This window comes from Pseudophryne corroboree, chromosome 11 (assembly GCF_028390025.1).
Source record: "Pseudophryne corroboree isolate aPseCor3 chromosome 11, aPseCor3.hap2, whole genome shotgun sequence".
Lineage (NCBI taxonomy): Eukaryota > Metazoa > Chordata > Amphibia > Anura > Myobatrachidae > Pseudophryne > Pseudophryne corroboree.
This window is the reverse complement of record NC_086454.1, coordinates 337,543,527-337,559,196: the sequence shown is the minus strand read 5'-3', so window position 1 is coordinate 337,559,196 and position 15,670 is coordinate 337,543,527. Positions and strand designations below refer to the sequence as shown.

Below are 15,670 nucleotides of genomic sequence, written 5' to 3'. Positions count from 1 at the left end.
AAGCTGAGCAAGAGAAACGTAGCCAGGAATAAATCACAGGCAGCCACTGGGAACAGCTGAGCGAGGGAGACGTAGCCAGGAATAAATCAAAGGTGGCCACCGGTACAGCTGAGCGAGAGAGAGACATGGCAAGGAATAAATCAGAGGCGACCAGCAGGAACAGATGAGCGAGAGAGACGTAGCCAGGTATAAATCAGTGGCAGCCACCGGGAACAGCTGAGGTAGAGAGACGTGTCCAGGAATAAATCAGAGGCAGCCACCGGGAGCAGCTGAGCAAGAGAGACGTGGCCACAGAGAACAGCTGAGCGAGAGGATCGCAGCCAAGAATAAATCGGTTGCAGCCACCGGGAACAACTGAGCAAGAGAGACGTAGCCAGGAATAAATCAGAGGCCGCCACCGGGTACAACTGAGCGAGAGAGACATGGCAAAGAATAAATCAGAGGCTGCGACCGGGAACAGCTGAGCGAGAGAGACGTGGCCAGTAATAAATCAGAGGCGGCCACCGGGAACAGCTGAACGAGAGAGACGTAGCCAGGAATAAATCGGAGGCAGCCACCGGGAACAGCTGAGCGAGACAGTGACGCGGCCAGGAATAAATCAGAGGCGGCCACCAGGAACAGCTGAGCGAGAGAGACGCAGCCATAGAACAGCTGAGCAAGAGAGTCGCAGCCAAGAATAAATCAGTTGCAGCCACCGGGAACAGCTGAGCAAGAGAGACGCGGATACTGGGAAAAGCTGAGCAAGAGAAATATAGCCAGGAATAAATCAAAGGCGGCCACCGGGTACAGCTGAGCGAGAGAGCCATGGCAAGGAATAAATCAGAGGCGGCCACCAGGAACAGATGAGCGAGAGAGATGTAGCCAGGAGTAAATTAGAGGTGGCCACCGGGAACAGCTGAGTGAGAGAGACGTGGTGACCAGGTACAGCTGAGTGAGAGAGACGTGGCCACAGGGAACAGCTGAGCATGAGATATGTGGCTAGGAATAATCAGAGGCGGCCTCTGGGAACAGCTGAGCGCGAGAGACGTAGCCAGGAGTAAATCCAAGGCAGCCACCAGGAACAGCTGAGCAAGAGAGACGTAGCCAGGAAAAAATCAGAGGTGGCCACCGGGAACAGCTGAGCGAGAGAGACGTAGCCAGGAAAAAATCAGAGGTGGCCACCAGGAACAGCTGATCGAGAGAGATGTAGCCAGGAATAAATCAGAGGCGACCACCAGGAACAGCTGAGTGAGAGAGACGTGACCAGGAATAAATCAAAGGCGGCCACCGGGAACAGCTGAGCGAGAGAGACGTAGCCAGGAAAAAAAATCAGAGGTGGCCACCGGGAACAGCTGGGCGAGAGAGACGTAGCCAGGAAAAAAATCAGAGGTGGCCACCAGGAACAGCTGATCGAGAGAGATGCGGCCAGGAATAAATCAGAGGTGGCCACCAGGAACAGCTGATCGAGAGAGATGCGGCCAGGAATAAATCAGAGGTGGCCACCAGGAACAGCTGATCGAGAGAGATGCGGCCAGGAATAAATCAGAGGTGACCACCAGGAACAGCTGAGTGAGAGAGACGTGACCAGGAATAAATCAAAGGCGGCCACCGGGAACAGCTGAGCGAGAGAGACGTAGCCAGGAAAAAAATCAGAGGTTGCCACCAGGAACAGCTGAGCGAGAGAGACGTAGCCGGGGAAAAAATCAGAGGTGGCCACCGGGAACAGCTGATCGAGAGAGATGCGGCCAGGAATAAATCAGAGGTGGCCACCAGGAACAGCTGATCGAGAGAGATGCGGCCAGGAATAAATCAGAGGTGACCACCAGGAACAGCTGAGTGAGAGAGACGTAGCCGTTCATGGCAGGTGGGAATCTAGACAAAGCTGGGCAGAGTCGGTGGTACTTAGTGGTATAAGCCATACCTGGTATGAGGGATGAGAGGTGCATTGCCAGGCCGCTGGCATCAGGGTAACTGAAAGCCAACTGTTACATTTTTACTAATGATGAACGTAATCCTGCCATTACTGACCGTTAGTATCTACATGTGCACCTCATTAGTAGTGTCACGGCCTGGCTATGGGGGCACTGTCCAGTACAATGTGTAGGTTACACACGGAGCGCTGTCACACAGTGTATACAACCTGTCTATAGGGAGCACTGTCCTGTACAATGTGTAGGTTACACACAGAGCGCTGTCACACTGTGTATACAGCCTGTCTATAGGGGGCACTGTCCTGTACAATATGCAGGTTACACACAGAGCGCTGTCACACTGTGTATACAGCCTGTCTATAGGGAGCACTGTCCTGTACAATATGTAGGTTACACATGGAGCGCTGTCACACAGTGTATACAGCCTGACTATAGGGGCACTGTCCTGTACAATGTGTAGCTTACACACAGAGCGCTGTCACACTGTGTATACAGCCTGACTATAGGGGGCGCTGTCCTGTACAATGTGTAGGTTACACACGGAGCGCTGTCACACAGTGTATAAAGCCTGTCTATAGGGAGCACTGTCCTGTACAATATGTAGGTTACACACAGAGCGCTGTCACACAGTGTATGCAGCCTGACTATAGGGGCACTGTCCTGTACAATGTGTAGGTTACACACGGAGCGCTGTCACACTGTGTATACAGCCTGGCTATAGGGGGCACTGTCCTGTGGTATGTGTAGGTTACACACGGAGCACTGTCACACTGTGTATACAGCCTGGCTATAGGGGGCACTGTCCTGTACAATGTGTAGGTTACACACGGAGCGCTGTCACACAGTGTATACAGCCTGGCTATAGGGGGCACTGTCCTGTACAATGTGTAGGTTACACACGGAGCGCTGTCACACTGTGTATACAGCCTGGCTATATGTGGCACTGTCTGTACAATGTGTAGGTTACACACAGAGCGCTGTCACACTGTGTATACAGCTTGGCTATATGGGGCACTGTCCTGTACAATATGCAGGTTACACACGGAGCGCTGTCACACTGTGTATACAGCCTGGCTATAGGGGGCACTGTCCTTTACAATGTGTAGGTTACACACAGAGCGCTGTCACACTGTGTATACAGCCTGCCTATAGGGGGCACTGTCCTGTGGTATGTGTAGGGTACACACGGAGCGCTATCACACTGTGTATACAGCCTGGCTATACAATGTGTAGGTTACACACCGAGCGCTGTCACACTGTGTATACAGCCTGGCTATAGGGGGCACTGTCCTGTACAATGTGTAGGGTACACACGGAGCGCTATCACACTGTGTATACAGCCTGGCTATACAATGTGTAGGTTACACACGGAGCGCTGTCACACTGTGTATACAGCCTGGCTATAGGGGGCGCTGTCCTGTACAATGTGTAGGTTACACACAGAGCACTGTCACACAGTGTATACAGCCTGACTATAGGGGGCGCTGTCCTGTACAATGTGTAGGTTACACACGGAGCACTGTCACACTGTGTATGCAGCCTGCCTATAGGGGGCACTGTCCTGTACAATGTGTAGGTTACACACGGAGCGCTGTCACACTGTGTATACAGCCTGGCTATAGGGGGCGCTGTCCTGTACAATGTGTAGGTTACACACGGAGCGCTGTCACACTGTGTATACAGCCTGGCTATATGGGGCACTGTCCTGTACAATATGCAGGTTACACACGGAGCGCTGTCACACTGTGTATACAGCCTGGCTATAGGGGGCACTGTCCTGTACAATATGCAGGTTACACACTGAGCGCTGTCACACTGTGTATACAGCCTGACTATAGGGGGCGCTGTCCTGTACAATGTGTAGGTTACACACGGAGCGCTGTCACACAGTGTATAAAGCCTGTCTATAGGGAGCACTGTCCTGTACAATATGTAGGTTACACACAGAGCGCTGTCACACAGTGTATACAGCCTGACTATAGGGGCACTGTCCTGTACAATGTGTAGGTTACACACGGAGCGCTGTCACACTGTGTATACAGCCTGGCTATAGGGGGCACTGTCCTGTGGTATGTGTAGGTTACACACGGAGCACTGTCACACTGTGTATACAGCCTGGCTATAGGGGGCACTGTCCTGTACAATGTGTAGGTTACACACGGAGCGCTGTCACACAGTGTATACAGCCTGGCTATAGGGGGCACTGTCCTGTACAATGTGTAGGTTACACACGGAGCGCTGTCACACTGTGTATACAGCCTGGCTATATGTGGCACTGTCTGTACAATGTGTAGGTTACACACAGAGCGCTGTCACACTGTGTATACAGCTTGGCTATATGGGGCACTGTCCTGTACAATATGCAGGTTACACACGGAGCGCTGTCACACTGTGTATACAGCCTGGCTATAGGGGGCACTGTCCTTTACAATGTGTAGGTTACACACAGAGCGCTGTCACACTGTGTATACAGCCTGCCTATAGGGGGCACTGTCCTGTGGTATGTGTAGGGTACACACGGAGCGCTATCACACTGTGTATACAGCCTGGCTATACAATGTGTAGGTTACACACGGAGCGCTGTCACACTGTGTATACAGCCTGGCTATAGGGGGCGCTGTCCTGTACAATGTGTAGGGTACACACGGAGCGCTATCACACTGTGTATACAGCCTGGCTATACAATGTGTAGGTTACACACGGAGCGCTGTCACACTGTGTATACAGCCTGGCTATAGGGGGCGCTGTCCTGTACAATGTGTAGGTTACACACAGAGCACTGTCACACAGTGTATACAGCCTGACTATAGGGGGCGCTGTCCTGTACAATGTGTAGGTTACACACGGAGCACTGTCACACTGTGTATGCAGCCTGCCTATAGGGGGCACTGTCCTGTACAATGTGTAGGTTACACACGGAGCGCTGTCACACTGTGTATACAGCCTGGCTATAGGGGGCGCTGTCCTGTACAATGTGTAGGTTACACACGGAGCGCTGTCACACTGTGTATACAGCCTGGCTATATGGGGCACTGTCCTGTACAATATGCAGGTTACACACGGAGCGCTGTCACACTGTGTATACAGCCTGGCTATAGGGGGCACTGTCCTGTACAATATGCAGGTTACACACTGAGCGCTGTCACACTGTGTATACAGCCTGGCTATAGGGGGCACTGTCCTTTACAATGTGTAGGTTACACACAGAGCGCTGTCACACTGTGTATACAGCCTGCCTATAGGGGGCACTGTCCTGTGGTATGTGTAGGGTACACACGGAGCGCTATCACACTGTGTATACAGCCTGGCTATACAATGTGTAGGTTACACACCGAGCGCTGTCACACTGTGTATACAGCCTGGCTATAGGGGGCACTGTCCTGTACAATGTGTAGGGTACACACGGAGCGCTATCACACTGTGTATAAAGCCTGTCTATAGGGAGCACTGTCCTGTACAATATGTAGGTTACACACAGAGCGCTGTCACACAGTGTATACAGCCTGACTATAGGGGCACTGTCCTGTACAATGTGTAGGTTACACACGGAGCGCTGTCACACTGTGTATACAGCCTGGCTATAGGGGGCACTGTCCTGTGGTATGTGTAGGTTACACACGGAGCACTGTCACACTGTGTATACAGCCTGGCTATAGGGGGCACTGTCCTGTACAATGTGTAGGTTACACACGGAGCGCTGTCACACAGTGTATACAGCCTGGCTACAGGGGGCACTGTCCTGTACAATGTGTAGGTTACACACGGAGCGCTGTCACACTGTGTACACAGCCTGGCTATATGTGGCACTGTCTGTACAATGTGTAGGTTACACACAGAGCGCTGTCACACTGTGTATACAGCTTGGCTATATGGGGCACTGTCCTGTACAATATGCAGGTTACACACGGAGCGCTGTCACACTGTGTATACAGCCTGGCTATAGGGGGCACTGTCCTTTACAATGTGTAGGTTACACACAGAGCGCTGTCACACTGTGTATACAGCCTGCCTATAGGGGGCACTGTCCTGTGGTATGTGTAGGGTACACACGGAGCGCTATCACACTGTATATACAGCCTGGCTATACAATGTGTAGGTTACACACGGAGCGCTGTCACACTGTGTATACAGCCTGGCTATAGGGGGCGCTGTCCTGTACAATGTGTAGGGTACACACGGAGCGCTATCACACTGTGTATACAGCCTGGCTATACAATGTGTAGGTTACACACGGAGCGCTGTCACACTGTGTATACAGCCTGGCTATAGGGGGCGCTGTCCTGTACAATGTGTAGGTTACACACAGAGCACTGTCACACAGTGTATACAGCCTGACTATAGGGGGCGCTGTCCTGTACAATGTGTAGGTTACACACGGAGCACTGTCACACTGTGTATGCAGCCTGCCTATAGGGGGCACTGTCCTGTACAATGTGTAGGTTACACACGGAGCGCTGTCACACTGTGTATACAGCCTGGCTATAGGGGGCGCTGTCCTGTACAATGTGTAGGTTACACACGGAGCGCTGTCACACTGTGTATACAGCCTGGCTATATGGGGCACTGTCCTGTACAATATGCAGGTTACACACGGAGCGCTGTCACACTGTGTATACAGCCTGGCTATAGGGGGCACTGTCCTGTACAATATGCAGGTTACACACTGAGCGCTGTCACACTGTGTATACAGCCTGGCTATAGGGGGCACTGTCCTTTACAATGTGTAGGTTACACACAGAGCGCTGTCACACTGTGTATACAGCCTGCCTATAGGGGGCACTGTCCTGTGGTATGTGTAGGGTACACACGGAGCGCTATCACACTGTGTATACAGCCTGGCTATACAATGTGTAGGTTACACACCGAGCGCTGTCACACTGTGTATACAGCCTGGCTATAGGGGGCACTGTCCTGTACAATGTGTAGGGTACACACGGAGCGCTATCACACTGTGTATACAGCCTGGCTATACAATGTGTAGGTTACACACGGAGCGCTGTCACACTGTGTATACAGCCTGGCTATAGGGGGCGCTGTCCTGTACAATGTGTAGGTTACACACAGAGCACTGTCACACAGTGTATACAGCCTGACTATAGGGGGCGCTGTCCTGTACAATGTGTAGGTTACACACGGAGCACTGTCACACTGTGTATGCAGCCTGCCTATAGGGGGCACTGTCCTGTACAATGTGTGGGTTACACACGGAGCGCTGTCACACTGTGTATACAGCCTGGCTATGGGGGGCACTGTCCTGTGGTATGTGTAGGTTACACACGGAGCGCTGTCACACTGTGTATACAGCCTGGCTATAGGGGGCACTATCCTGTACAATGTGTAGGTTACACACGGAGCGCTGTCACACTGTGTATACAGCCTGTCTATAGGGGGCGCTGTCCTGTACAATGTGTAGGTTACACACGGAGCGCTGTCACACTGTGTATACAGCCTGGCTATAGGGGGCACTGTCCTGTGGTATGTGTAGGTTACATGCGATGGACGTTCGGCATTTAGCAGACGGACTCACAGCACATTAATCTTTATATAAGTTGCTAGCAGAACAATACACAGCATCAGTGGGACTCTCGGATGTGGTTGGTGTCCGTGGGAATTCACGGGCTCATTTCCATTGTAATAGTCATAATACAGGGTTTCTTTTTCTTTTGTGCGGTCTGGCGTTTCACCACTTGCTGCGGATCGCATCTGTGCTAGATGGGGGCCAGGACGTACCACCGTATTTATAGTGACCATAGCAGTGAAAGGTTCACCCTCCTCCTTCGTACAAGCTGAAACCCAGTCGCTGAAATAGGAGGTGCGGGTGTAGAGGAATGGGCCATATGACTTCAGCCCGCCACGGGTCAGGATTCCAGCCAGCACCCATCGATTACTGCCTACTACCCGACACGACACAGGGTCCCCTTCTGTAACCTGTAGGGGAGACATCTGTTATATGGAAACCGTATCTGCTATATAACCCCCCCCCCCCCTCCTCCCCGCCACGCTCTCTGTCACCGCATACACTGAGAAGTACTTTCTATGATAATAACGCTCAAAAAACATCTGTCACAGATAAATGTATGTAATCACTGTAAGATCCTTTCCTTGTAATCTATCCGGGGGACATAGCATTGCTTATGGTGGGTTAGATGGCATGGCTCAGAAGCAGGGCACTAACCTTTTAACTAAACTAGCTCCGCCCCCCCCCCCCCCTAACACCACCTGCTTTCCCCATACCTCAGTTTATTTTCTTGCAAAATTGCGTGGAGGAAGCTAAACCAAAACATCAATAAACGGAAGTGAAAGAGAACAAGAAACCAGCATAATTACCTGTCGTCCGTATATAGCCAAAAATCTGGAAATGGTAAAATTTGGTAAAAGTATGCACAGAAGCCCTGGTCTTCGCTCTGCAACATGGTGAGCCGCCCAGGAGGCCCCGACAGATGAGTTGAATTAGCTTAGCTTAGGGAAGGTGGAACTGACTCAATGGAAGACAGATACGTCTAATGAGTAGTGGCAGTAATCCACTGCAAGAGAATGCTTGGAGGCTGGCTAGCCATGCTTGGGAGTCTCCACGAGGAACAAAAGGACATCAGTATGACTAATACGAAAGGTACGACATCTAAAAGATAGAGTGTGGAGTAGGCAGCAGACAATGGTCTGGTAAAAGTTGGAAGAAGTCTGAAACCACCTTAGGTAAAGAGGATGGCTTCGTCTGTAACACCACCCTATCAGAATGACAGTGTCACGATCCGGGTATCTGGACGCCATTTCTTACCTATCAGATGCCTTCTAAGGCTGGCTCAGCGCTCCAGGACCGGATCCCATCTGTCATCCTGATGTGCACATTCCCGCATCCTCTCCTGTCTCTCTGGACGCAGTCACAGTAACGCCTTATACATCTGGCATGGCGTCTCCCACGGCCTCCGCCGCCGTCCCTGAGCTTCTGCATTCAGAGTGGCGATTACGTCAGCCGCGGCCTCCGCTGTGTCCGCGTGGTCGGATGTGCATCTGTCAGCCTGACGTCTCCTGTCTCCGGTGGCCGGCGCCGCCATTACTGTTTTCCAGACCACATGGATTACAATCCAAACTTCCCTCCAAGTGTCTGCATGGGCGCAGCCATCTTGGATTCTGTCAGCTGATCTTTCCTACCAATCCGTTGTCAGTATTATTAATTTGCATAATTGCCTAGCCAATGCCTTCCTTGCTGCAGGTATAAATAGGTTGTGCCTGAGCAAGGAAGGCGTCAGTGCTTTGGTTGTCAAACCTAGTTCCAGTTTGTCTCTCTCCTGTGATTGTCTTCCAGGTTCCAGCTCCTGTCTCCAGACTTCTGCTATAGAGACCCGCACCAGCATTCCATCTGCGGTGTAGCCTGACTCTCCGATCCATTCTGGACTCACCTGTTTCCAGCTACAACATCACCTGCTTCCAGCTCAGCTTCCAGCAGTGTACAGCTTCTCTTAAAGGGCCGGTGTCCTTTCTGCAGTTTACCACTCTCCACCGGTATTATTATTTCTCCGCTCTCAAATTCTACATTTCATCTATATTGCATCGCTCTCAAGCTTTATTTATTATTTAACTGGTTCCAGCCAGTATCCACTCCGTGCCAACACCTGTCTGGTTCTAACCAGTACCCACAGCAGTATTTTATCTACAGCAGTCCAGCTTTCCCTGGAACACCAGCTGGTACGACCCTGGGCTTTCCTCATTGCTACAGTTGAGCCTGGTAAGGACTTTCCAACTTGCAGATAATAAGAACTGTCTCATACCACCAGAGCTCTGTGGCCCCTGCCACCCTGTAGTACCCAGGAACTGTATTATTATTTCTCTGCTGATTTTTATGTTACTTTTTACTGCTACTGTGATGCATGGAGTTTGTCATAAATAAATATCATTGACTTTTACTCAAGTTGTCGTGGTCACGCCTTCGGGCGGTTTCTCTTCATGTTACTTACATGTCCAGGGGTCTGATACAACCTCCCAGGTTCCGGTACATCTCAGCCCCTACAACTGAGGCTGCCTTCCGTCAGCTCAGGCCCTCAGTTGTGACAGTAAGCACTGACCTAATGAATCCAGCCGGAGACCAGGATCAAGCGGCTAGGCCGATGCAAGAACTGGCAGCCCGACTAGAACATCAGGAGGCTGCACAGGGCCACATCATCCGCTGTCTCCAGGATCTCTCTATTCGGCTGGATGGGATTCAGACAACTCTCCGTGGATCAGGCGCATCTGGGGCGTCAACCACAGTGACTCCAACTATAACCCCACCCACCTTACCCGTTTCTGCTCCACGTCTTCATCTTCCAACGCCAGCAAAATTTGACGGATCTCCAAGATTCTGCAGGGGATTTCTCAACCAATGTGAGATTCAGTTTGAGCTACAACCTGGCAATTTTCCCAGTGACCGTACAAAAATTGCCTACATCATCTCACTTCTCAGTGGCTCAGCCCTTGACTGGGCATCACCGTTATGGGAGAGGTCCGACACCCTGCTATCTTCTTACACTGCATTCGTGTCAACATTCAGGCGCATCTTCGACGAGCCAGGCCGGGTAACTTCAGCTTCGTCTGAGATTCTCCGTTTACGCCAGGGATCACATACTGTAGGACAATATCTTATACAGTTCCAGATCCTGGCATCTGAACTGGCATGGAACGACGAGGCCCTGTATGCTGCATTCTGGCATGGTTTATCCGAGCGTATTAAAGATGAGTTAGCTACCAGAGACTTACCCTCCAAGTTAGATGAGCTAATCTCACTTTGTACAAAAGTTGACTTACATTTCAGAGAGAGAGCAACTGAGCGTGGAAGATCATCTGCTCCAAAATCTTCTGCTCCTCCTCCTCGCCAACTGTCACCAACTAAAGATGAACCCATGCAAATTGGCCGTTCCCGTTTAACTCCTGCTGAGCGCCGAAGACGTCTCTCTGAGTCTCTCTGTCTGTATTGTGCAACTCCGTCTCACACTATTAATGCCTGTCCCAAACGTCCGGGAAAACTCCAAATCCTAGCTCGCCAAGGAGAGGGCCGGCTAGGAGTAATGATCTCCTCTCCATCTCCTCAAGATTGTAATCTCCCAGTCTCGCTTCAAGTTGCTCAACGTTATCAGAACGTCATTGCCCTCCTGGATTCCGGAGCAGCTGGGAACTTTATTACCGAAGCCTATGTTAAACGGTGGTCCCTACCCACCGAGAGACTACCTTCCTCCTTTTCCTTAACTGCCGTGGATGGCAGTAAAATTTTTGATACAGTTATTGCTCTAAGGACTCTACCAGTTCGTCTGAGAGTGGGAGTTCTTCATTCCGAACTTATTTCACTTTTAGTGATTCCAAGAGCCACACATCCTGTGGTCCTGGGCCTTCCATGGCTCCGTCTTCACAATCCTACAATTGATTGGACGACTACGCAAATTCTGGCATGGGGTCCCTCCTGTGCTGAGACATGTTTGTTTAAAGTGTTGCCTGTCTGTTCTTCCTCCCCCAGGTCGTCTGATGTTCCACCTCCTCCATATCAAGATTTCACGGATGTGTTCAGTAAAGCTTCTGCTGATATCCTTCCTCCTCATAGAGAATGGGACTGCCCGATTGATCTCGTTCCAGGGAAGGTTCCACCTCGAGGCCGAACTTATCCGTTGTCTCTGCCTGAGACGCATTCTATGGAGGAATACATTAAAGAGAACCTAGCAAAGGGGTTCATTCGACCTTCTTCTTCTCCAGCCGGCGCAGGCTTCTTTTTTGTAAAAAAGAAAGATGGTGGTCTGCGGCCGTGCATCGACTACAGAGGTTTGAACGACATTACCATCAAGAACCGCTATCCTTTACCCCTGATTACTGAGCTCTTTGACAGAGTTAGCGGAGCTACCATCTTTACAAAGCTGGACCTGAGAGGTGCATACAATCTCATCCGGATCCGTGAGGGTGACGAGTGGAAGACCGCATTTAACACCCGTGACGGACATTATGAGTACCTCGTCATGCCCTTCGGATTGAGCAATGCTCCAGCTGTCTTCCAGCATTTCGTCAATGAGATTTTCAGAGACATTCTATACCGTCATGTCGTGGTCTATCTAGATGATATCCTCATTTTTGCCAACAATTTAGAGGAACATCGTTTTTGGGTAAAGGAGGTTCTGTCCCGTCTCCGTGTCAATCATCTCTATTGCAAATTAGAGAAATGCGTCTTTGAAGTCAAGTCCATTCCGTTTCTAGGGTACATTGTGTCCGGTTCCGGACTAGAGATGGATCCTGAGAAACTACAAGCAAACCAGAATTGGCCGGTACCCTTAACCCTCAAAGGGGTCCAGAGGTTCTTAGGGTTCGCCAATTATTACCGAAAGTTTATACGAGACTTTACCACCATTGTGGCGCCTATTACTGCTTTCACCAAGAAGGGTGCTAACCCGTCCAAGTGGTCTGAAGAAGCCATGCAAGCTTTTCATCTTTTAAAACAGAGGTTCATCTCTGCGCCTGTCCTGAAACAGCCTGACATCGACTCTCCTTTCATCCTAGAGGTGGATGCCTCCTCCGTTGGAGTAGGAGCGGTGTTATCTCAGAGGGCTAAAGATGGCCATTTACATCCTTGCAGTTTCTTCTCACGGAAGTTCTCCCCAGCGGAGCGCAACTATGCCATTGGCGACCAGGAGTTGCTAGCCATCAAGCTCGCTCTAGAGGAGTGGAGATATCTGTTGGAGGGAGCTTCTCATTCAATCACCATCCTTACAGACCACAAGAACCTTCTATATCTGAAAGGCGCACAATGTCTCAACCCTCGTCAGGCCAGATGGGCACTTTTCTTTTCCAGGTTCGACTTTAAACTCCAGTTCTGTCCGGGCTCTCAGAATCGCAAGGCCGATGCCCTTTCCCGCTCATGGGAGCAAGAAAATTAGTCAGAGTCTTCAGACAAGCATCCTATTATAAATCCATTGGCATTCTCCACGGTAGGGATGGACTCTACGCCCCCATCAGGGAAAAGTTTTGTGAAGCCGACACTAAGGAAGAAGCTCATGCATTGGGCCCATGCATCCCGCTTTGCCGGACATACAGGTATCCAAAAAACCCTGGAGTTTATCTCTAGGTCCTATTGGTGGCCAACTCTGAAAAAGGACGTTTTGGAGTTTATTGCATCTTGCCCAAAGTGTGCTCAACATAAAGTATCCCGCCAGTCGCCTGCGGGGCAACTGGTTCCACTATCTGTTCCCCGTCGACCATGGACCCATTTGTCGATGGATTTTATTACAGATTTGCCCATCTGCAACAAGTTTAATACCATCTGGGTGGTAGTTGACCGGTTCACCAAGATGGCACACTTCATTCCTCTCACCGGTCTTCCGTCAGCTTCCAAGTTGGCTCAAATATTCATACAAGAGATCTTCCGACTCCACGGTCTTCCTGAAGAAATCATCTCAGATCGAGGAGTTCAATTCACAGCCAAATTCTGGCGAAGTTTATGTCAAGTCCTCCAAGTCAAGCTAAAGTTTTCCACGGCTTACCATCCTCAGACCAATGGTCAAACTGAGAGGGTGAATCAGGACTTGGAGGCCTTCCTCCGCATCTATGTGTCCTCCTCTCAAGATGACTGGGTTCAATTACTTCCCTGGGCCGAGTTCTGTCATAACAACCAGTATCATTCTTCATCTTCTTCAACACCATTCTTCACCAACTTTGGATTCCACCCTAAAGTCCCTGAGTTCCAACCGCTTCCAGCAACTTCTGTTCCCGCAGTGGATATCACCTTGCATCAGTTTGCCAATATCTGGAAGAGCGTACGATCAGCTCTGCTCAAGGCATCGTTCAGATACAAGAAGTTTGCGGATAAGAAGCGTCGAGCAGTTCCTGCTCTCAAGGTGGGTGATCGGGTATGGTTATCCACGAAGAATTTGAGGTTAAGAGTTCCCAGTATGAAGTTTGCACCTCGCTACATCGGTCCTTTTAAAATTGATCAAGTCATCAATCCTGTTGCTTACAGACTCCAGTTGCCTCCCTTCTTAAAAATACCCAGGACATTCCATGTTTCCCTGTTGAAACCGCTAATCTTGAATCGGTTTCATTCCTCACTTCCTCCAACTCCGAAAGTCCAAACTCAACGAGGCGTTGAGTATGAAGTAGCCAAGATCCTGGACTCACGTCACCGTTACGGTCAACTTCAGTATCTTATTGACTGGAAGGGTTATGGCCCTGAGGAACGTTCTTGGACCAATGCTTCTGATGTCCATGCTCCTGCCTTGGTCCGGAGATTCCATTCCAAGTTTCCTCAAAAGCCAAAGAAGTGTCCTGGGGCCACTCCTAAAGGGGGGGGTGCTGTCACGATCCGGGTATCTGGACGCCATTTCTTACCTATCAGATGCCTTCTAAGGCTGGCTCAGCGCTCCAGGACCGGATCCCATCTGTCATCCTGATGTGCACATTCCCGCATCCTCTCCTGTCTCTCTGGACGCAGTCACAGTAACGCCTTATACATCTGGCATGGCGTCTCCCGCGGCCTCCGCCGCCGTCCCTGAGCTTCTGCATTCAGAGTGGCGATTACGTCAGCCGCGGCCTCCGCTGTGTCCGCGTGGTCGGATGTGCATCTGTCAGCCTGACGTCTCCTGTCTCCGGTGGCCGGCGCCGCCATTACTGTTTTCCAGACCACATGGATTACAATCCAAACTTCCCTCCAAGTGTCTGCATGGGCGCAGCCATCTTGGATTCTGTCAGCTGATCTTTCCTACCAATCCGTTGTCAGTATTATTAATTTGCATAATTGCCTAGCCAATGCCTTCCTTGCTGCAGGTATAAATAGGTTGTGCCTGAGCAAGGAAGGCGTCAGTGCTTTGGTTGTCAAACCTAGTTCCAGTTTGTCTCTCTCCTGTGATTGTCTTCCAGGTTCCAGCTCCTGTCTCCAGACTTCTGCTATAGAGACCCGCACCAGCATTCCATCTGCGGTGTAGCCTGACTCTCCGATCCATTCTGGACTCACCTGTTTCCAGCTACAACATCACCTGCTTCCAGCTCAGCTTCCAGCAGTGTACAGCTTCTCTTAAAGGGCCGGTGTCCTTTCTGCAGTTTACCACTCTCCACCGGTATTATTATTTCTCCGCTCTCAAATTCTACATTTCATCTATATTGCATCGCTCTCAAGCTTTATTTATTATTTAACTGGTTCCAGCCAGTATCCACTCCGTGCCAACACCTGTCTGGTTCTAACCAGTACCCACAGCAGCATTTTATCTACAGCAGTCCAGCTTTCCCTGGAACACCAGCTGGTACGACCCTGGGCTTTCCTCATTGCTACAGTTGAGCCTGGTAAGGACTTTCCAACTTGCAGATAATAAGAACTGTCTCATACCACCAGAGCTCTGTGGCCCCTGCCACCCTGTAGTACCCAGGAACTGTATTATTATTTCTCTGCTGATTTTTATGTTACTTTTTACTGCTACTGTGATGCATGGAGTTTGTCATAAATAAATATCATTGACTTTTACTCAAGTTGTCGTGGTCACGCCTTCGGGCGGTTTCTCTTCATGTTACTTACATGTCCAGGGGTCTGATACAACCTCCCAGGTTCCGGTACATCTCAGCCCCTACAACTGAGGCTGCCTTCCGTCAGCTCAGGCCCTCAGTTGTGACAGACAGATGAGTAAGGGAGGCTTTCAAGATAGGGCTGCCAAATCTGATCTCCTCCTAGCAGAAGCAATAACTAGGAGTCAAACCACCTTCAATGAAAGGTAGTGGAATACCACTGTCAGGAGACTCAAACAGAAGAGCCAGGAGGAATGTATGGCAGA

The 15,670-nt window shown here is 50.4% G+C and overlaps 1 protein-coding gene across 1 annotated transcript in view; it reads right to left on the bottom strand.

The window, feature by feature from the left end:
• Positions 1-7,399: 7,399 nt before the first annotated feature.
• PRSS54 (serine protease 54) overlaps positions 7,400-15,670 on the bottom strand; it is a 67,019-nt gene continuing 58,748 nt past the window's right edge. Inside the window, exon 6 of the mRNA XM_063945840.1 lies at positions 7,400-7,838. Coding sequence (XP_063801910.1) covers positions 7,434-7,838 — 405 coding nt within the window. The 3' untranslated portion in view covers positions 7,400-7,433. The remainder of the gene's footprint in view (positions 7,839-15,670) is intronic.